The sequence below is a fragment of the Malaya genurostris genome, chromosome 3 (assembly GCF_030247185.1).
Source record: "Malaya genurostris strain Urasoe2022 chromosome 3, Malgen_1.1, whole genome shotgun sequence".
NCBI lineage: Eukaryota > Metazoa > Arthropoda > Insecta > Diptera > Culicidae > Malaya > Malaya genurostris.
In genome coordinates this window covers 125,170,438-125,193,981 of record NC_080572.1, presented here as the reverse complement: position 1 = coordinate 125,193,981, position 23,544 = coordinate 125,170,438, and the positions used below count along the sequence as shown (strand labels likewise).

At 38.8% G+C, this 23,544-nt stretch overlaps 2 protein-coding genes across 2 annotated transcripts; both read left to right on the top strand.

The window, feature by feature from the left end:
• The first annotated feature begins 10,652 nt into the window (after positions 1-10,652).
• Positions 10,653-15,014, top strand: LOC131433974 (uncharacterized). Its single transcript, XM_058600593.1, has one exon. The coding sequence runs from the start codon at positions 10,653-10,655 to the stop codon at positions 15,012-15,014; it is 4,362 nt and encodes a 1,453-aa protein (XP_058456576.1).
• A 760-nt stretch (positions 15,015-15,774) lies between these two features.
• LOC131433973 (uncharacterized) lies at positions 15,775-18,045 on the top strand. The gene has a single exon (XM_058600592.1). The coding sequence runs from the start codon at positions 15,775-15,777 to the stop codon at positions 18,043-18,045; it is 2,271 nt and encodes a 756-aa protein (XP_058456575.1).
• Positions 18,046-23,544: the final 5,499 nt, after the last annotated feature.

Sequence of the window (23,544 nt, the reverse complement as noted above, 5' to 3'; positions counted from 1 at the left end):
CGTTTTGAAGTAAACCACTCTTGAAAACTCACTCGAATCGGCTGAACAAACGTCAGCATGCTAAATGCAAGGAAAATATTTTCATCTGAACTCATTATTTCAACAGCAGAATCCTATCATTGATACGTAAAAAAATCGTTACATAATTTGATTTGTTTAACTCACGGCCACGATGGCCAACATAATTCATCTAACTACATCTACTGGTAAATGACATTAGAACTTGTGCTTCTGTTTACGGTATAGCTAAAACAGTCATTTGGCAAGTAATGATTTTGATACCCTATTGAGCACGTGTTTCCAAATGACGAATCAATCATGCATGTAAAATCTCCACCCAAATCTACTCGTTGCGCGCCAAACGATTTTCCAAAGATCTAGTATTCTTTTCTTCAACGGCGAAATACTGAGCATCTCCTTGCGCGCCAAACATCAATTGTAGATCTAGCAATCATTGGCGACTTTTGCAGTGGAAAATTACATTGTCCATACAAAATAACTTTATTGGTTTTTCCCACTTTTCCGGTAAGTTTTCCTAATTTTTTTGATGTACGAACCCGGTGGGAGTAAAAACTGATCAAACAAAAAGAAAAGCATCTCAATCCGTCCATCCGTTCTTACGTGATGCGATTACAAAGAATGATCTCTGCATTTTTATATATATAGATTATTTTACATTATATTATATCATATTGTATTATATTATATTATATTATATTATATTATATTATATTAAATTATATTATATTTTGTATTATTTTGTATGCAATTACTATTTTCAGTTTTTTGACAATTATGATAGATATTTTTAAAAAACTGAAAATTTTAACATGAAACTTCGTATAATTCAAAAAGTGAACAACGGATCAAAGAACGAAAACAATAGCGTTCTGGCTCACTGAAAGATGTTTCATTTGCAACATCGTCGGTCCAGCCATCTCTATGTTAAGAACTCCCCTTTCTGTTCTGTACACACATACAGACTCACATACATACACACACAAAGCCATTTGCTCAGTTCGTCGAGATCAAAAACAACAACGTGTTGATGATTCAGAGCACTGTTTGACCATGTTTACAAGTACAAAATCAGATTTTATGCGTCGATATGTGACAATGAATAAAACATGGATCCATCACTCCGGAATCAAAACGATCATCATCTGAGTGGACTGCAGTCGGTGAACCACGTTTAAATCATAATTGTCCTTGCATACAAAATATGTTTTGTGACTTAGAATTCACACGGTAATTGCTACCTAACAAACCATGGATTGTTTAAATCCGTCCATTTTTAACTGAGATATCGATATTTTTGTGTAAGCGACTTTTCCCCCTATTGGAGTTTCGAGTGCTATCTGATAAAGCGATGCTTGGGAGTAAAATGAAACATGATTTTTAATAATGTTGTATGCAATTGTTCCTCAGCACTCAATAGACTGTGTACAGAATCCATTTTCATGATATTTCGACTCGTTTGGATTTTAGTCCGGTTTTGGCAACATACTCGTTATACATTTATTAGAAAGATAGCAGTATTTTCGAATTCAAAACAATTTCATAATTATATTGTTTTAATTTGCTTCCAGCAATAACTGTTTGAGGAACATAACTTCTTACACTCATGTACCATTCGAAACAGGTCGGCGAGATCCGCAAATGTGAGTTGAATGTGACAAATAATGTCACTCAATTTTGTCGGCTTAACCGTTTTCCTCCATATTCAAATGATTCAAATGAAAGGTCTTTAGATCCCGTACAATATTAGATTTATGGCATCTGTATGTTGTATGTATGTTACAATTAGATCCGACTGCCACTTCCGGAGATACAGGGTGATTAGTGTAAAAATGTTAACTTCACATAAATTAAACGGGTTTATCGGGTTTGTAGATTTTGATAGTCGATGATCAAATAACTGTTATACAGGTATTCGGCTTTCGATTTCGGAAGGTACCCAAACATTTTATTTGGACGCACTATAGTTTCTCAAAGATGGCTACGCGGATATTCAAATATTTTGAATCAAACGAAATGGTTCACAATCCCTAAGATGTCCGAATTTTGGTTCCGAAAGTATCGGGAATGGAAAAGTTTCATCGTTGTTTTAGAGTAGGCAAAACCGAGTTTTATGAACAAAAATTCAAATTAAAATACTTATGGTCTCATACAAAATTGGTGAATTTCATCCGCTTCCGATTTCCGATTCTTGATAGACAGGATGATGAGTTTTGAAATAAAAAACGTGCTTAATCCACCTATCAGTGAGATGATACCTTTTTTTAACAATCCGCATGTGTTTTTTCCATGAATATTCTTCGGTTTTCATGACATTATTTTAATGACCGTCGTTTTAATCTGCAATTTGACATTTTAATCACTCATTACTCTATCTAAAAAGGTTACAATCGATTAAACTTTTCATGATATGTCGAAGTTAGTTCCACTTTAGAATTTACGGTAATTTAAGGTACTTCCAGAGCCGGTATTCAGGAACCAGCATAAACCAAACCGATTCGTATGGCCATATGACGAATAAATTGCAATAGTTTTGAGTACAACTTTCAAGCTTTTCGGGATTATCATCTTCTATATCGGTTTGAATTTTAAAAATTCATCCTCCTGTAATTCCAGAATCGGAAGTCAGCATTGAATAAAATTAATTAATTTTGTGTGGGACTATAAGTTTATTTCAATTTGAATTTTTTTCTGAAATTCGATTTGGCTTTATTTGAGAAAACGATTGAGCTTTGAGAAACGATTCGATACTGGAGCCGGAATTCGAAAATCGGTGTAACCGAAGTCAGACAAATTCACCCGATTAGTTTACATTTGTTTCAATATGTTTAAAAATCAGTGTAGACATCTTTGAGAAATCGTAGTACGAGTTAAATTGTTGGGTGCCTTCCGAATCGAAAACTGAATACCACTAAAACTGGAATAAGTTTATTTGGTTGTCGACTATTCAAATCAGCAAATCTTAGATGATTCTTAGATATCATTTGAATCTTAGATCGGTTCAGCCATCTACGAGGAAAATAAGTTACACAATTTTAATTTCGTTTCACATATCATCCTGTAGTTCCGGAACCAGAAGTCGGATCCAAACATAATTCAGGAACCTTGTTTAGGAGCATACGAATTTCATATGAATCTGAGTTTGTAGAAAACGGTTGAGTCATCTTCGAAAATAAGGTAAAAAATTGAGTGAAATTATTTGTCACATACGCATTTGCTGATCTCGACGAACTGATTCAAATGGTATATGGGTGTTTTGTTCTTCCAGCATTTATTGCTGTAAGCAGTTTAAATCAATATAATTATGAAATTGTTCAGAATTCGGAAGTACTGCCATCTTTCCAATATGTCATATTCGAACGATTATGTTGCCAAAAACGAACCGTGCTAAAATTGGTCCGAGGCAAAATGTCATGAAAAATAATGCTGTTCACAGTCTTTTTGGTACTTAGAAACTATTGTATGTAACAGTATAAAAAATCGTGTTTTACGTTGCTCCCAAGCCTTTCTTTGCCATACGGCGCTCAGAACTTCTACTGCTGGAATATGGGGAAAAAGTCGCTTACACAAAAAATTCGATATCTCCGTTAAAAATGGACGGATTTTAACAATCTATGGCTTGTTGGATAGCTATTACCGTGCGGAATCTAAGTCTGAAAACATATTCTGTTTTCAAGGTCAATTGTGACAGATACTGTCAAAAAACTGAAAATTTTAACATAAAACTTCGTATAACTCAAAAAGTAAACATCCGATCTTAAAACCATTCAATAGCGTTCTGGGTGACGGGGAGACCTTCCATTTGCGACTAGTTTGATCAAAATTGGTCCAGCCATCTCTGAGATCTCGACCTCTTAGTTGACAACACACATACAGACACACACACATACACACACACACACAGACATTTGCTCAGTTCGTCGAGCTGAATCGATTGGTATATGACTTTCGGCCCTCCGGGCCTCGGAAAATTTTTCGAAAGTTTGAGCGAATTCTATACCTATTTTTTATATATATAAAAAAAGGTAAAACCGGCATAGAAAATGACGATTACAAACATCGTGAAAAATATCGTATCCGGAATTCCGAAATACCCTTGAATACCGGATCCGGAAGCCCCATAAAAATGACAAAAAGCTCTAAAGTGGGACTCACTTCGACATCTCATGAAATACTTCATCGATTTTCATACGTTTAGGTTCAAAGGAATAATTTTATGGTTTCATATTATTTTACTATTCGATCCGAACTGCAGTTCCTAAATTACAGGTTAATGAGTGACTGAAATCTCAAACCATCACTTAAAACGACAGTGTTAAAAAAAATTAATGCATTCATAAATCATGAAAATTAATTTTGAAAATAACAACACGGACGAATATTTATGTACAAACACATGCGAATTGATAAGAAAAAGGTATCATCTCACTGTTAGGATGATTAAGAAATTGCCTTGAATTCATTATTTTTAAAATTGCCAAAACTATCCTGATTTAAATGGCTGTCACTTTTTTCTGACTAATCGAAATAGCATGAAAATTTAACACATAGTCTTTTGAAAATTAGTACTGTATATACATCATGGACAATGATAGCGCCATCTGTGTGTCATTCTCACGGCTTATTAAATGATGTGTTAGAAATAAAAGCCAATTTCTGCGATCTATGAATAAGAATTAACTGGATTACAAATTTTGAACTTAAAATATGGTTAAAACCAACGAATTTCCAAAATTTGGAAAAATTATTACTATAAAAGTTCTATTGTAAATATTTACATTAAATAAATTATTATATTGCCCGCTTGCCCGTGATTTGTTAATATCTTTTAGTCGGATTGGATTTATAGTATCTGTATATCGATATCATGGTAGTGCTAATAAAGTATTCACAATCTACAAAACTCACACCAAAATATTACTCTCCAATTATGAAAGTGAAGTAGGGAAATAAACAGCATACAGAATTTGCAACAAATATAACATTCTTATTAAATCAACTTTACTCCCTGGTATACAATATAAACAACGTCAATTCAAATGGTCAAGTTACAAGGAACGTCTATTCCAAGTTTCCGCTTACTGGAATTATTGTTCGCAGTGTTCACAAACAGTCACCACAAAATATCGTTCTCTGTCGGATACCGTTTATACAGTAAGTGGCGATTCTTTGAAGTCACCAAGGCGGTTTTCCAGCACGTTTCTCAATAGATTTCACTAACAATATTTTTTATTTCTGGCGCAAAGCTGTCGCTTTTACTGCACAATAGAGCAAACGGCAAAGAGAAAATGCTTGTTGTCGGAATGATATGATTGTGCTTTCTTAGCATCAGTTGAAGTACGCGTAGAAATACAACTTGGCACTTTCATTATATTCTTTATAAGCTTTGCTTGCTGCGCGTACTACGATAGAATGCATATTCCCGCGTACTCTTGTCAATGTTATTTCCTCTTGTATTTCTTTTCTTGTGTGACTATGCATGATAACAAGCAACAAACCAAAGAAAGGGTGTACACTGAAAATGTCAAATAGTCGACTTGCACTCGAATGAATGCACTATACGATAATATTTTGAATAGAGTCAATCGAGGACTCTTATAGTGAACATACAAACCTACGTACAGCAGTCATAACTGCTGATTTTTTTCGTAGCATTTGCCTTATATTTCGACGAAGTACTAGGCCTTCTGTTTCAATAAACCTGTCAACCGATTCGAAATTTATGAAATAATAGCATTGTTAGTGCTAAATCAGATTGTCTCATACATTCAACATTAGTTGTAGTTCGATGCTTCAGAAAGAAAAATAAATCAAGTATTTATGTTAATTCATCTTTAGGGACATTTCCATAATTTTCAAGGATATTCCTTCGAAACTTCGAAACACAAAATATATGTTTTGTAAAGCATCGCTTGACCAAAAAGTCATTACATCAAAAGTGATCGTGCCATCATTCTAATTTAATGATTGCCATCTATTGCAAAATTGTTTTTAGGCTGCCCTGAAAAAAAATAATAGATTTTTTTTTTTCAAATACCGCTTGGTTTGCCTGATTTTAGGCTAATCCTTGGTTTTACGATTTGATTGTATCTTACATCTTGAATAAAGTAAAGGACGTTATCATAAAATATCGATAATTAGAATTTTCCAAATTCCGTTTCACGAGAATTTGCTACCAGACGGTATTAAAATATATCCAATCAAAAAACTAGGCAATCCGGACACATTAGGCGTCATGCACAAATTTCGTCACGCTTTAATGGGGGGAGGGGGTTTCAAATATTGTGACAAATTGTGACAAGAGGGGGAGGGGGGATTTAAAAAAACGTTACGTCACTGTAGTTTTATTTTGAATACTGAAGTATGTGTTTTTAATTCGAACTTTCGGCTTTCAGATGTTACAGAGTATTCGAAAATGGTGCTAACGTGTGAAAACAAATTTTCGAAATAAACCCTAAATTAAGGGAATGCGCACGAGGCTCAATGCAAAGGGCACTGGTCTTACAAGCCAGTTGTCATATGATCGAGTTCCGACCGGGAAGGATTGTTAGTGTCAATAGGATCGTAGCACCAACCGTGAAATGGGATAGCTCAGGTTAGTTGACCGCCCGTGAGTTTCTCATGATTGATCAGAAATCAGTTTAAATTGCGTATTGAATCAAATGCATGATACCAGGGAGAAGTAAATCATGCTCAACATGCAACCTAAACTGACTTAGAGCACGAAATGATCAATAACATAAATGGCCACATCCATGCACGTCACTGTGGGAAGGAAAGAAATGCTAGTTCAACACTTCCTACTGTTAGTGACCGAGGAATTCTTTGCATCACCACAAGTGTCACGGAGTGGTGTTAGTGGAGTGAGGAAGCGATCAGGATTAACTTGGTAGATAGTACGATTTTATTATTTGAAAACCTACGCGCGATTTTCGTAACCGTTCAGCGTTCATTTGTAGCCGATCTTAAAGTGAATAAATATTATTAAAATAATTAGCCAATTACACCGATTTACAACGACGCGTGACTCCGTCATATTTCAATAATGCAATATTTTCATTTGGAAGTGGAATGAATCATGTGCAGTTCAAAATATTAGGACGATTGTCAATCAATGTGAAACCAACCGAACCGCCAATCTTACCTCGTAACTCGATATCAATGACAATTGCTTTAAAAGAATAATCTACAAAAATGGAATTGACATCTTATTCGCAATATCCGCTTGATTCATAACATGCATTGTTAAATTTGTAACAAAATGTTCGTTTGTAAACCTATAGTTTTTTCCTCTATCCCTCAGACAGCCAGATGCTGAGAGATAAATATGGAGTCAATTTCGTTGAAGGCCATTTATGTTAGTTGAACAATTTTCTTGCTGACGAATAGTCATATTCGAAAAAGAGTCAAAGGACAAAAGTCAAAGTCAAAGCACCACCAAAGGCTTTCAATATGCATTAGAAAACTCAATTCCTAAAATAAGTTATCATAAAAGCTTGTGAAATAAGAAAAACTACTGACAAAAAGTCGACACAATTTCAATAAAAGCTCCACTAACGAATCACCCCATAAGAATAAGCGATGAGAAACGCGTATGAATTGAATTCACGAACGAAAAATATCATAAAAGATGAAAATCATTTTAGATTGGACTATTCTTAAAAACTTATGCAAATAGATAAAAAAAATTCTCTCGAACAGATAGTGTTCTGATAACTGAAAATAACTCCTGCAATTCGGAGAAAGATAATAGGATTTATCGATCATCCATTGAACCCCCGGATTCCGGAGATTTGGGTCGACTAGAAATATCAATTTGATACTCAGCAAAAAAGGAGAGTCAATTGCTTCGATAGGTGATTGACTGAAGCTCTGTTGACCCCATTGGTTTCCAATTACCTGTTCCAGAAGATCCGAGAGTAGCAACTTAAAAAGTTAGAAGCGGAATCGATCGATTTCTCAATAATATCTCATGAACTGAAAATCTCAACTGTCTCGTTTCGTTGACGACTAATCGAAGTGCAATTGATTGCTTTGATTTTCGATACTCAAAATTGAGGGAAATTTTCATTCATTTTCTCTGTGGCTCAATATATAAATTTCAGTTCAAGATTCAAATGAATATTCTACTATGAATCCCATAGTAATATAAATATTTTTGTTGAATACTTTAGAGCTTCATAGTCCTACAAATAATCCGATTCACTTTCCGTCGTCTTCCATGAATAGATCCTTTAAACCCACCGAGTTACCATGACCGACGTAAACTGATTGTTCTATATTTATTATTTGTCAGTAGAGATGTTTGTAAGGCTACTAGTTATTACAATTGGTACAATTAGACATTCGATGCCGTAATCTTCGAACCTTTTTTCAGATTAGAACCAATTATGGATATAACTAGCCCATTGCTAACAAATGTGATGCATATTCAACAACTGTTTCAATAATTTCGACTTTCATTTATCGCGTAAGTTATCATAGCTCAGGTTACTGCCTAATTACTTTTAATTTCCATAGAACTAAATTCAAGGGAAATATATCATTTGGACGATTGTAATGTTAAATCAGAAGATGAGGAGGTCTTATGGAACTAAATTTAAGGAAAATGTATCGTTTGGATGGTTGTAGATAAGGAGGTTTCATGCTAGTTTGACAAAAATTAACACCAATGGGCTTTTGCCTACACCAAATAAACTGAAAGGCATCATTGTACCAATACAAGAATTAAAATAAAATTCGCCGAGGAGGAGGGAGGGGTAGAGGTTAAATTTATTGAAATTTAGCGTAACGTAATTTATGCAATTAATGCAAATTAAGCATGCATAATTTCTATTTCGACCAATACATACACCTCGTGTATTCAAATTTTCGCAGTTGCGTGGAGCTGAGATAGGATGTTATGCTCAAAAATTGCTTTTTTGAGAGGTTAGTGGAATGGGCTAGAAAAAAATCTTTTTAACTCCATTATAATTGGCAAACTTACACTAGTAGGCGACTAAAACTACATCCGCAACTCAGCGTTAAAATAACTGAATATTCGTTGTTACGTGCAAATGTAAAATACGTTTTAAATCAGTGCAAGTAAGCTCTCACTTTTATTGATACTATTTGTTAGAGTGTAAGGAATGTTGAACTCAGTTATTTTGCGTATCGTACCGCGTTTACACGCGTCTTTTTTCATGCAATTAAATAAAACTCTTTAAACAAAATACAGTCCACTTGTGCTAATTTCACAACTATCCGAAGGACATTTTGGTCCTTAGCGTACCGGATTATGGATTAGTGCATTGTTTAATTTCGTTTTCGTGCGCGAATCGATAAAAAATTGACGTGTTCCGACCGCTCGGAATGCGATTGATCGGCCTTGAATTGGCTGAAGATTGATCGAGGGCACGCGTGACTCTTGAACAAAAGACATATTAGTCGTGATAAGAACTTTTTTTTTTTGGAAAGTGTCAAGAAAAATCTCCAGAAGAGTATTTCTATGATCCTGCGTTCCAGTAAAGTGAAAAGGGTGTTGTTTTCCAGTATTACGTCGCCGTTTTCAACACCTCTGGGACTCACGAGTTCGACTCCCGTTGGTAGTGTGCGTGAGCAACGAGAGCACCAAGAAAAACTGCAACGGGAAAAGAAGATGGCTGAAACAGTGGAGGCTTTGAGCCAATGTTGCCAAACAACTCGGAATAAGGTGGAAAGGATTAGAAAGACTATTATTGATTCCAATATGAATCATGACAAATTCAGCATTCATGCGCTGAAGCTGTATTTGAAAACAGTTGATTTCGCCTACGACGAGATGAACAACTTTCAAAATCGCATCTACTTAGCGGATCCTGCTCGTAAAGCAGAGTTTGAAGCAAGATTTATAGAATTCGAGGAGGTATACGAGTTTACTCGTATCGCTATCAGTGAGATGATCCAGTCGTATGAAGATGAAAGACAAGCTGTCGCTGATGCATTGAACGCGAAACGGGAGAAACAGCTAATTGAACTCAAAAGTACCCTTATCAGTGAAAATGGAAGTTGCCAACCTGACGGCAGCGGCATAGGTCTACAACCACGGGTGCAACCTTCACTAGTCTTACAACAAACACCGTTACCAACATTTGATGGACGCTACGAGCATTGGTATAAGTTCAAGGCGAGATTTCGTGACATTATCGATAAGTGCGTGCACGACTCCGATGCAACTAAACTGCACTATTTGGATAAAGCATTGGTGGGAGAAGCGAAGGGCACAATCGATGAACAGACACTGAACGACAATAATTATGAAGGGGCATGGAAGATACTCATCGACAGATACGAAAATCTTCCTATGGTGATTCATGGTCATGTCACAAAGCTGCTCAGTCTGAAGGCGATGGCCAGGGAAACTACCCAGGAACTAAGAACACTGATCGACGATTGTGTAAAACGAGTCGAGTCCCTCGAGTTCCATCAACTGAAGATGGATAAGATGGCTGAGGCGATCATCATTGTGCTATTGACGTCGAAGCTTGATCCCACAACGCGAAAATTCCTGGGAATTGTCGATAAAACACGGAACGCTTCCGGAATATAAAGGAACAATTGCTTTTTTGCGGAATCACTGTCACGTTTTGGAACGCTGCGAGCAAGGAGTTGCTACAATGAAAGCCAAGGGGCCGGTTTCGGGTTCTAAACCCACCGGAACTGTTGCTGTAAGCAAAGCGCACACGGCGACAATTCAAAAGGTTGACGATGGATGCCCAGTTTGTTCAGGAAAGCATTCGGTTGAATCCTGTGAAGTATTCAAGAAGCTGACGGTAGATGCACGATACGAAAAGGCGAAACAATCTGGATTATGCTTTTCGTGTCTAAAGAAAGGACATCGTACTGGATCGTGTAAAGGCAAACAAACTTGTCAATTGTGCACGAAAAGGCATCATTCGTTGATGCATTGCGAAGACAGAAAGCTTTCCAATACTCAATCATTGGTGGAATCTAAACAACCGGATAGTGAATCCAGTAATCAGCAGTTGACTGCAGCGAAATGTGAGATACCCTGTGAATCCAATTTGACCAAGAAACAGATCCTCTTGGCAACGGCAGTAGTGAATGTTTACAATTCGTACGGCGATCCTTTCGTTTGCCGCGTGTTACTGGATTCCGGTGCCATGGCGAGCTTCGTGACAGAACGTATGGCGAACTTACTTAATCTGCGAAAAGAGAGTGCAAACGTTCCAGTTGTTGGAGTGAATGGAATGAAAACGATGGTCAAGTTCAAGATAAAAGCTAAGGTGGCATCGAAAACGTCCGATTACAATTTTATTCTAGATTATCTTGTTGTACCGAGAGTGACTGGAATTCTTCCAGCGATGAAAATTGATTCTTCGAATTGGCCGATTCCAAAACCGTTCGCTTTGGCGGATCCACAGTTTTACGAACCGAGTCGCATTGACATGCTGATCGGCGCAGAAATATTTTTTGATCTGATTCAATCAGGTAAATGTCGAATGTCTTCGGATTTGCCAGTCCTACAGGAAAGTTATTTGGGATGGCTGGTAGCAGGACCCGTTGGTTGTGCAACAGCTATTAATACGGTAAAGGTGTGTCAAGCTGCTCCATCGGAGGTAACAGACGAAAGATTGAGCGAGCTGCTGAAGAAATTCTGGACGATTGATAATCAACAAGACAGTCTGCCTGATGAACACAGCGACGATTGCGACGTCCACTTCACAAGGACGCATTATCGAACTCCAGAGGGACGATATGTCGTGATGATTCCATTCTCTGACAACTTGTGTGAATTGGGTGAATCTCGAAAGCAGGCGCTGAAAAGATTTCACTCATTAGAAAGAAGATTAGCAAGATTTCCGGAAACGAAGAAAATGTACGTTGATTTTATCAATGAGTACCTAACATTAGGTCATTGCCGTGTTGTGAGTGATGCAGAACACAAATCAGAATCGGCGTACTACCTTCCTCACCATTGTGTGATGAAACCAGAAAGCTCGTCTACCAAATTAAGAGTGGTATTCGATGCCTCAGCGAAAAGCACCACCGAGATATCGCTGAACGATGTGATGATGGTTGGCCCAACGGTCCAGGATCCTTTATTCGATATTGTTCTCAGGTTTCGCATGTATAGATTCGCCTTTACGGCTGACATTTCTAAAATGTACCGTCAGGTGCTAGTGAACCCGGCTCAGAGACATTATCAACGTATTCTGTGGCGTGAAAATACCAACGAACCGATAAAGGAACTTGAATTGAATACCGTAACTTACGGAATGGCGGCTGCACCTTATTTAGCAACACGAGCAATTGTACAACTGGCTAATGACGAACGTGATAACTACCCAGCAGCTAGTGATGTTGTTCTAAGGTCATTTTACATCGATGACTTGCTGGCTAGTGCAGATACATTAGAGGAAGCGAAACATTTGCAAGCGGAATTGACGGAGCTGTTAGCTAAAGGTGGTTTCGAATTACTCAAGTGGTGCGCAACCGATCAGGCACTGCTGGAGAATATAAAGGAGCACGCCATTGAGAAACAATTGAAATTCGAAGATATTGACGTCGATGGTGTGATCAAGACCCTCGGAATTCTATGGGATCCAATTAATGATGTTTTTATGTTCCGTGTGAAGCCTGTGGAAGAAAATGCCATGAAGCTAACAAAGCGTCTGGTTTTATCAGAGACAGCCAAACTGTTCGATCCGTTAGGTTTCCTGGCACCTACGGTGGTTATTGCCAAGATGTTAATGCAACGACTATGGAAGGAGAAGATGAATTGGGACGAACCAATTCCTGATGATCAGCTGCGCATCTGGTCCAGATTACGATCGGAGCTTTGCGATATAAGTGTTCTTAGAATCGAGCGAGGACTGAAAATGAATGGTGCTACGGTGTTCGAACTGCATGGCTTTGCCGACGCATCGACGGTAGCCTATGGCTGCTGTATCTATTTGCGAAGTGTGACGGGCGACGGAGGAGTTTCGGTGCGGCTGATGTGCGCCAAATCAAAGGTGGCACCAATAAAGGAACAGCAGCGTGTCGTGGAACCAGCAGCTGATGCTGTAGAAATGACAGTTCCGAGACTCGAACTGTGTGCAGCCTTACTCTTAGCAGAACAGATTAATAAGGTGCGCGAAGTCCTAGCAACTAAACCTACAAGGGTAGTGCTCTGGACCGATTCCAGAATAGTGTTGTGTTGGTTGAAAAGAATGAACTCTAAAATTACAGTGTTCGTACGAAATCGCGTGAATAAGATACGACACTTGTCGATGAACGTTGAATGGTGTCATGTATCTACTAAAATGAATCCAGCTGATTTAGTGTCAAGAGGTCTCTTTCCGAATGAGCTGATGAATTGTGATCTTTGGTGGACCGGACCCGCTTATCTACACTCAAACAAGTACGAAATCAACGCTGATGTTGTGGATCCGAACGAGTCCGACGAATGTGTTCCGGAACAAGTGATGTCTGTTACTGTTCTGGGAAACAGTGTCTACGATACTGTCATTGCCGTTAGTAGCTTTCGAAAGCTGCAGCGTATTTTTGGTTACATAATTAGATTCCTGTACAATTGCCGAGCCCGGCAACGCAATCAATCTCGACGTGACGGATGGCTGACCAGCGTCGAACATCGCGACGCCTTGTATGCCATGGTTTATGTTGTGCAGTGGCATGAATTCTACGAAGATATTAGTCGTTTACAAAAACAGCAACCTGTGAGCAAGATGCTAAGAAATTTGAATCCAATTTATGATGATGACGAAAGACTTCTGAGAGTTGGTGGTCGAATCAAACATTCGAACTTACCAAAGGATCAGAAACATCCGATGATACTGCCAGCAAACCACCATTTCACGAATATCCTTGTTGAAACATTACACCGAGAGCATCTACATGTAGGTTTGGACGGACTCTTAGCGGTGGTGAAGCAGCGATTTTGGCCAATTCACGCCAAGAGGACGATTCATCGTGTACTCAGGAAGTGCATTACTTGTTTTCGAGCAAGACCTAGAGATGTAGTACAGTATATGGGAGATCTACCAAGTTTTCGCGTGATCGCAGCAGAACCTTTCGCGAGAACGGGCGTTGATTACGCATGGCCGTTCCTCTTGAAGGTTGGACGTTCTAGAACGAAACTGAAATCCTATGTCAGTCTGTTTGTGTGTATGGTTACTAAGGCCGTGCATCTGGAATTGGTGACCTCACTCAGTGCAGATGGCTTTCTTGCGGCTCTTCATCGATTTGCAGGGCGACGTGGAAATCCATCAGAGATTTTTTCGGATAACGGCACCAATTTCCGTGGAGCCAATCGACAATTAACAGAACTAGCAGAGCTTTTGAAATCTCAAGTCCTTGAGCAGCGTGTCGGTGAGTTTTGCCAACCACGAGGAATCTCTTGGAAATTTAATCCTCCAAGGGCCCCTCATCAAGGGGGTTTATGGGAGGCCAACGTGAAGTGTATGAAAACTCATCTGTACAAGGTACTGAACGAAAGCTATCTAAGTTATGAGGAAATGAATACGTTGTTAATACAAGTGGAGGCCATATTGAACTCAAGGCCGCTTGTTCAATTAACCGATGATCCTGTAGATTATGAGGCCTTAAGTCCAGGTCATTTTCTTATTGGGCGCGAACTAACTGCCGTAGCAGAACCGATCTACGAACATTTGAAGGAATCGAGCCTCTCACGGTACCAAATGGTGCAAAAGCGGAAGCAATGTTTCTGGCGCAGATGGTCAAATGAATATTTGACTAGCCTTCAAAGGCGAAGCAAGTGGTACAAGAATCCTACACTGCTGCGAAAGGGATTGTTAGTCATCTTGAAGGAAGATAACATGCCTTCTCAAACATGGCGAATGGGACGGATCGTTGAAACTTTTCCTGGTAAGGACGGCATTACGAGAGTAGTTGAAGTGCGCACGAGCAATGGGATTTATCGTAGGCCAACTACGCAGATAGCAGTACTGCCAGTTAACGATGAATTACAGAATGTGAAGGATGAGCAGAGTTGAGGCGTTTCTCTTTAGTCTACCCCACCGCCGGGGAGTATGTTACGTGCAAATGTAAAATACGTTTTAAATCAGTGCAAGTAAGCTCTCACTTTTATTGATACTATTTGTTAGAGTGTAAGGAATGTTGAACTCAGTTATTTTGCGTATCGTACCGCGTTTACACGCGTCTTTTTTTTCATGCAATTAAATAAAACTCTTTAAACAAAATACAGTCCACTTGTGCTAATTTCACAACTATCCGAAGGACATTCGTCTTGCTGATATATTGTTCCGTTATATTCAAAATGTGTAAATTTCTCGGTAAAATGCCTAAAACTATCATCTGCGGATGATTTAAAGCTGTTTAGCATTTTTGAAAACAAAGACGATTGCAAATTCACGCAGATGCAATTTGACAATTCTCCAAACTGCTGCAACGTTCCCCTAGTTATTTGGAGATTTGTGCCTTGTCGTAGCCTCTCATCATCATCCTGATGGGAAAGGAAGGATAAAAAGAACATGGAAGGGAATTGTGAAGTGAGTGAGGTGGGAAAACAGCACAAAACATAAAGAAATAAATCGTTCTGCATCCCCGAAAGGATGCTGAACGATATGCAGGTGCCAAAATGCACAGTTAATAAAACCTCCAACCCCCGAGAGGATTTAGAGATTTTACAAAGGTGACAGCATTCTGCATTCCCGAAAGAATGCAGAACCATTCGCCAAAGCCAAACTGTTCGATCCGTTAGGTTTCCTGGCACCTACGGTGGTTATTGCCAAGATGTTAATGCAACGACTATGGAAGGAGAAGATGAATTGGGACGAACCGATTCCTGATGATCAGCTGCGCATCTGGTCCAGATTACGATCGGAGCTTTGCGATATAAGTGTTCTTAGAATCGAGCGAGGACTGAAAATGAATGGTGCTACGGTGTTCGAACTGCATGGCTTTGCCGACGCATCGACGGTAGCCTATGGCTGCTGTATCTATTTGCGAAGTGTGACGGGCGACGGAGGAGTTTCGGTGCGGCTGATGTGCGCCAAATCAAAGGTGGCACCAATAAAGGAACAGCAGCGTGTCGTGGAACCAGCAGCTGATGCTGTAGAAATGACAGTTCCGAGACTCGAACTGTGTGCAGCCTTACTCTTAGCAGAACAGATTAATAAGGTGCGCGAAGTCCTAGCAACTAAACCTACAAGGGTAGTGCTCTGGACCGATTCCAGAATAGTGTTGTGTTGGTTGAAAAGAATGAACTCTAAAATTACAGTGTTCGTACGAAATCGCGTGAATAAGATACGACACTTGTCGATGAACGTTGAATGGTGTCATGTATCTACTAAAATGAATCCAGCTGATTTAGTGTCAAGAGGTCTCTTTCCGAATGAGCTGATGAATTGTGATCTTTGGTGGACCGGACCCGCTTATCTACACTCAAACAAGTACGAAATCAACGCTGATGTTGTGGATCCGAACGAGTCCGACGAATGTGTTCCGGAACAAGTGATGTCTGTTACTGTTCTGGGAAACAGTGTCTACGATACTGTCATTGCCGTTAGTAGCTTTCGAAAGCTGCAGCGTATTTTTGGTTACATAATTAGGCTCCTGTACAATTGCCGAGCCCGGCAACGCAATCAATCTCGACGTGACGGATGGCTGACCAGCGTCGAACATCGCGACGCCTTGTATGCCATGGTTTATGTTGTGCAGTGGCATGAATTCTACGAAGATATTAGTCGTTTACAAAAACAGCAACCTGTGAGCAAGATGCTAAGAAATTTGAATCCAATTTATGATGATGACGAAAGACTTCTGAGAGTTGGTGGTCGAATCAAACATTCGAACTTACCAAAGGATCAGAAACATCCGATGATACTGCCAGCAAACCACCACTTCACGAATATCCTTGTTGAAACATTACACCGAGAGCATCTACATGTAGGTTTGGACGGACTCTTAGCGGTGGTGAAGCAGCGATTTTGGCCAATTCACGCCAAGAGGACGATTCATCGTGTACTCAGGAAGTGCATTACTTGTTTTCGAGCAAGACCTAGAGATGTAGTACAGTATATGGGAGATCTACCAAGTTTTCGCGTGATCGCAGCAGAACCTTTCGCGAGAACGGGCGTTGATTACGCATGGCCGTTCCTCTTGAAGGTTGGACGTTCTAGAACGAAACTGAAATCCTATGTCAGTCTGTTTGTGTGTATGGTTACTAAGGCCGTGCATCTGGAATTGGTGACCTCACTCAGTGCAGATGGCTTTCTTGCGGCTCTTCATCGATTTGCAGGGCGACGTGGAAATCCATCAGAGATTTTTTCGGATAACGGCACCAATTTCCGTGGAGCCAATCGACAATTAACAGAACTAGCAGAGCTTTTGAAATCTCAAGTCCTTGAGCAGCGTGTCGGTGAGTTTTGCCAACCACGAGGAATCTCTTGGAAATTTAATCCTCCAAGGGCCCCTCATCAAGGGGGTTTATGGGAGGCCAACGTGAAGTGTATGAAAACTCATCTGTACAAGGTACTGAACGAAAGCTATCTAAGTTATGAGGAAATGAATACGTTGTTAATACAAGTGGAGGCCATATTGAACTCAAGGCCGCTTGTTCAATTAACCGATGATCCTGTAGATTATGAGGCCTTAAGTCCAGGTCATTTTCTTATTGGGCGCGAACTAACTGCCGTAGCAGAACCGATCTACGAACATTTGAAGGAATCGAGCCTCTCACGGTACCAAATGGTGCAAAAGCGGAAGCAATGTTTCTGGCGCAGATGGTCAAATGAATATTTGACTAGCCTTCAAAGGCGAAGCAAGTGGTACAAGAATCCTACACTGCTGCGAAAGGGATTGTTAGTCATCTTGAAGGAAGATAACATGCCTTCTCAAACATGGCGAATGGGACGGATCGTTGAAACTTTTCCTGGTAAGGACGGCATTACGAGAGTAGTTGAAGTGCGCACGAGCAATGGGATTTATCGTAGGCCAACTACGCAGATAGCAGTACTGCCAGTTAACGATGAATTACAGAATGTGAAGGATGAGCAGAGTTGAGGCGTTTCTCTTTAGTCTACCCCACCGCCGGGGAGTATGTTACGTGCAAATGTAAAATACGTTTTAAATCAGTGCAAGTAAGCTCTCACTTTTATTGATACTATTTGTTAGAGTGTAAGGAATGTTGAACTCAGTTATTTTGCGTATCGTACCGCGTTTACACGCGTCTTTTTTTTCATGCAATTAAATAAAACTCTTTAAACAAAATACAGTCCACTTGTGCTAATTTCACAACTATCCGAAGGACATTCGTCTTGCTGATATATTGTTCCGTTATATTCAAAATGTGTAAATTTCTCGGTAAAATGCCTAAAACTATCATCTGCGGATGATTTAAAGCTGTTTAGCATTTTTGAAAACAAAGACGATTGCAAATTCACGCAGATGCAATTTGACAATTCTCCAAACTGCTGCAACGTTCCCCTAGTTATTTGGAGATTTGTGCCTTGTCGTAGCCTCTCATCATCATCCTGATGGGAAAGGAAGGATAAAAAGAACATGGAAGGGAATTGTGAAGTGAGTGAGGTGGGAAAACAGCACAAAACATAAAGAAATAAATCGTTCTGCATCCCCGAAAGGATGCTGAACGATATGCAGGTGCCAAAATGCACAGTTAATAAAACCTCCAACCCCCGAGAGGATTTAGAGATTTTACAAAGGTGACAGCATTCTGCATTCCCGAAAGAATGCAGAACCATTCGCAGTATATACTAACAGAAGTGAATTCGGCATTCCATAAAGGATGCCAAACAATCTGCTAAAACCTATTTAAGGTCAATATAAAAAGGATTCAGTCACTCCAGGAAGAACGATGAACCCTTCTGACTGTAGCTCCTAGCCACATTGGGTGAGTAACGATAGAATATCCTTTAACTTTAGCTCCGCATACACAGACTCAACCATGTATGGATAACCAAAAACACGTAGTTGCGTCAATGCGGGACAGTTACATATTAGATGACATATAGTACCGTAATCGCATTCACACAAATCACACGAATAATACTCAGCACGATGAATAGCCATGTGATAATTGAGTTTGAAATGCCCAGTCAGAGCTTTGACCAGAATACTGCAATGATGCTTGGAAAAATGCAGTAGACACTTTGACATTTTCAGATTCAAATCTGATAAAAATATTTTTGTCTGAACGCAAGTTTGCAAGCTGTGCCAGTTGCTGGCATGTTTGGATGCAGCCCCAGAACGAATCTTATGCTTTATCTAACTAGTTGAAAGTGGTAAAGCCGGTTCAGGACCAACAGAATCATTCGTTGCACCAACTCATCGGCCCATTTATTTCTAGTAATAGCAGAATGGCCTTGTACTCATAAGAAGTAAACATCATTTGAAATACTTTGGAATACAATCGGCACTTCAGCAGAGAATCTGTGATAAACGAATTTATTTTTATTCCGACAATCAAACAGCTTTAAAAGCACATGCATTGACTATGTACAAGTTTGTACTGCTCACAAAATCCATCATATCAGAGCCTCTCTAATTTATACATGTGCTGCCTTAAATGATATGGTGAGCCGCTGCCGCTTATAAGCGGTAAATCACTTTTGCAGTAGTATGATACAACCTTTTTGAAGTCATCGCTTGGCGAAGGTTTGTTATGCGGTAAATATGCCGAGCAATAGACATATTTCCTGTCTTTGCCATCAATAGTCATATCAACTGTGACAGCACAAATATCCCGAGTTGTTTACTCCGATATGAGAGAAACATCGAGAGCACTATTTGCAAGTATGCGTAATCGAAGCATTTCACGTGGATTAGTTATACCGTTCTTGTAGAAGGTAACAAAGACTGGGTTTAATAACTTTCCAACGTAAAAGTTTCCCTTTTGGAAATATGGTTATTGAACCAAAGCTATAGAAGCTTTACCTTCTTGCAAAAGTCTGGATAGATTCATAGCTGCTGTACGTTTATGCTGGAAATTGATTTGTGCTACTCTAACCATTATCAATTAAAGTAATGAACACTCCATCTTCAGCACTTATCGTACAACAACTAGAAGAAACCAAATACATTGGCTTATAATCGCCTATAGCAAACCATGGAAGGATTTTTTTCGAATGCTTTAATCATTTAAATCCAACGAATTGCGAAGAATGAAATTGTCCACTGTGCCAGAGCTTTGCTTAACACAGTAAAATAAAAACCCAAGATATTCCGTTCACGAGTGCATTGTTTAACCTTCTGCAGCCATTCAGTCATCGGTACGGAAACACACCTTGACTTGAGAGTTCCGATTTTTGTGGCCTTTTACGACATGGAACAGGAAATTAGTGGATCAATTCTTGGTAGAAAATAATTCTACCGGATGCCACACGGCCCACCTGTTTGATGAATTTATACCACCGGCACAGCTGGACGGCAATTTAGACTGCTCAGAAAGGGAAGTTGATTTTGATGGTAGTGAATAGTACATTTAGTATTAGTTTTCTCTTATCATTGCATAAATTCAAAGTTATATTTTAAATTATTATGTATCATTTGAATCATTGTGATCTGTTGATGCAAAAGAAGAGGAGGTTTTATGCCTGTTGGAGAGAAAGTGTTAACTGAACTAGCTTCAGTGCACTTTTCACTGTTTCACAATTATTTAAATAAATGCCTCAAAATGTTAAGAAATTTCACTATCTGAAATTACAGAAGCTAAGATGGATTGAAAGTCAATATTGACGAACCTTGTATGTTAAAAAGATCAAAGAAGAAATTTTAATCGATCCGAATCACTATTAATGATTCTAATTCCCACAAGCTAGGGGAATTAAGTAAAATAATTCCCCTAGCTAGTAGATCTTGTGGCTTGAAGAACACCCCAACTCACATCGGATGTACCGGTTTCGGAAGTACCGGAAATAGTTGTCAAAAACTTCAAAATGGAACTAACTCACTTTTCCCGCAACGGCTGAACTGATTTCCTCAAACTTTGAATAAAATGGAAGGGCTTACGGTTCTTTATGGTTTAGCAGAATTTAATCTGGATCTGAGTTCTGATTATGGAATTACAGAGTGATGAGTGTTTGAAATTTCAAGGCATACGGTACGACGATGCAAAAAAGGAAACCATCATCTAACTTGGCCCCAAAACTTCCAATTTTTTTCCGATAATTTTTCAAACGAGACTTCAATATTCGAGACTTACTGTGAAAGTTGGATGGAAAACTTACAACAACTTAGTGTTAAAAAAATTGTGATGGTTCTGCTGAGTATAATCTCAATATATTTGGATGTTACACAATATAACTGAATATGATCGTTTCTCATTCTATTTATTTTCTCTCACACACTGCTTTTTGTCCATCTAAGCGTAGAAGTGTCATCACAGAGTCCTAATTGAAAGTGGCATGCCGGATGTAATTCACGGTATTTTAGACTTCCATGATGGTAACAGAAATTTTCCTACCAGTAGGAATAGCAACTTATGTCTTGATTCAGAGCTCTTGATGAGAAATACGGAATGAAACAGCACTCAGTGGTCTTTCGGTGGTGGCTCATTACGAACGAGCTCTTTGATTATAAAAGTGGCACTCTGGAGGTAGAAATTTTAAGAACGTTGAAACGTCAGCTATGCGTAAATTTTGTGGCGTTTATATTCGATGACAACTTCTACTATAGAACACTAATGGAATTGAAACAACGCGTTCGTCGTTGACATCCATCCACACGGAACGTAATGTACTTTGCGAGCAAAGCTGTCTGTATAATTGTTTCCGGCAGTGTGTATTTTGAAAAACATTATATAAATTGTGACACGCTTTCCTCCGCTTTGCTTCTCAGCAACGAACCGTAAAATGTAAACGCCTCTTTTCACTACACTTGCACAAAATTATGGGATTCCGAGCAGCAAAAACAACAAGATAGTATGTTGTGCCCATTTTCACCACGTTTGTTCCTTCTATTGAATTAAATCAATTAGTTAACCTGATAATTATCAGAATGAAATTTCATTCCACGAATTGTCAGGAATGGTGTTGTTAAAATTGAATGTCCCATGTCAAACCATCTGTTTCATTGAGCATTCGTTTATTTTTGCATTCGTATTAAAGTCTATGTTTCGATGAAAAAAAAATGAAACGAACGGTTTGATGCTGGTTAACCATTCAATGTAAAATGTAAGCTTATAATAAGCACATAACCTTAGGTAACACGGCGTGAATGTCTTCTCCGAGATGGAACCACAACGTTAATAAAACACACGACAATGAAGAAAAATTTCAAAAGCGATTATTATTCAACTTTTTATTTTTTGCGCTCAGACGCTACGGATTCCATCCTACCGTACTTCCTTATCCTATACGTAGGCGTTAAAATCTGTCATTCTACGTTCAGGCAACAACATCAATTATGTTGAAGAAAAACGATTGTATTTACATTGCAGCTATTATTTTTAATCTGATGTAAATTATAGCGGACGGAAATCTGTCGATCATAGCCAGTTTCCTACGGTATTGTGTCGACAGCCATGAATTCATCCTATAGTGCCGGTATAATAGACCAAAGAACATCAAGCGTCGTTAGTAAGATGTTCTGCCTAAGTCACAATTTCCTGATGCATATATATCGTAATCATTTCTTTTCCAGTTCTTTATAACGATTCGCTACAGGACTTCTTTGTTATTTTCATGTAATGTGATTCAAAATGTCCCGATATAATAAGTGTTCTTAAGGAAAGATTTTCACAGGCTTCTTAATTTGTAAACTTGGATTGTAGATTTGTTGATTGTATTGATAAATTAAATTTTGCGCTTTTCGTTGTTTGCGCCTCCTATTCAAGTAGGTGTTTGAAAGTAATAAGGTACCTAGGCAAGTCGAGAATCGATTTTATTTTATTACTGTGTGGCTCGTCATACTCGTGGTTTCAGGAATGTATGGTAAAAATATCAAGAAGCAAAGAGTTACCACTTTATACAGTTTCGCTTGAAATGTTCATTTTTTATTCGTCTTGGCCTACAGTGAAAGATAACGGATGAAACATCTAGACATAACCTTTCTAGATCACTGTAAAAACCGACTTTTGAACTGAAGGCTTGGAGGGCGAAGTGTCATATACTATTCGAACAAGTATGTAACAAAGTAACGGTAGCGGAGGTATTTTGGGTACTCTAATATAGGTATGTTGACCCGGCGCTCACATTTTTTGTTGTAATCAAATTGAAGTACATCTTCATATTTAATATGTTAAAGAATGGAATAATCTTTAGAATTCTGAGACACGATGTACTTCATTTTGATTACATCCAGTAACAGGGTGGCCAAAACACCTCCGTTACCCTATTCACTTATCAGGTTGAACTCAGGTGACAGTATAAGCTCACATCGGTCGTACTGTTCTCCGATTTCCGATTCCAGAAGTACCGGATAAAGTGGTGCAAACTCCAAATTGGAGCTCACTTTAATTTCTCAGAGATAGCTGGAACCATTGTTACAAACTTAGGTCCAAAGTATTTTGGATAAATAGACTGGTATTGAGTTTTATTTGGATTC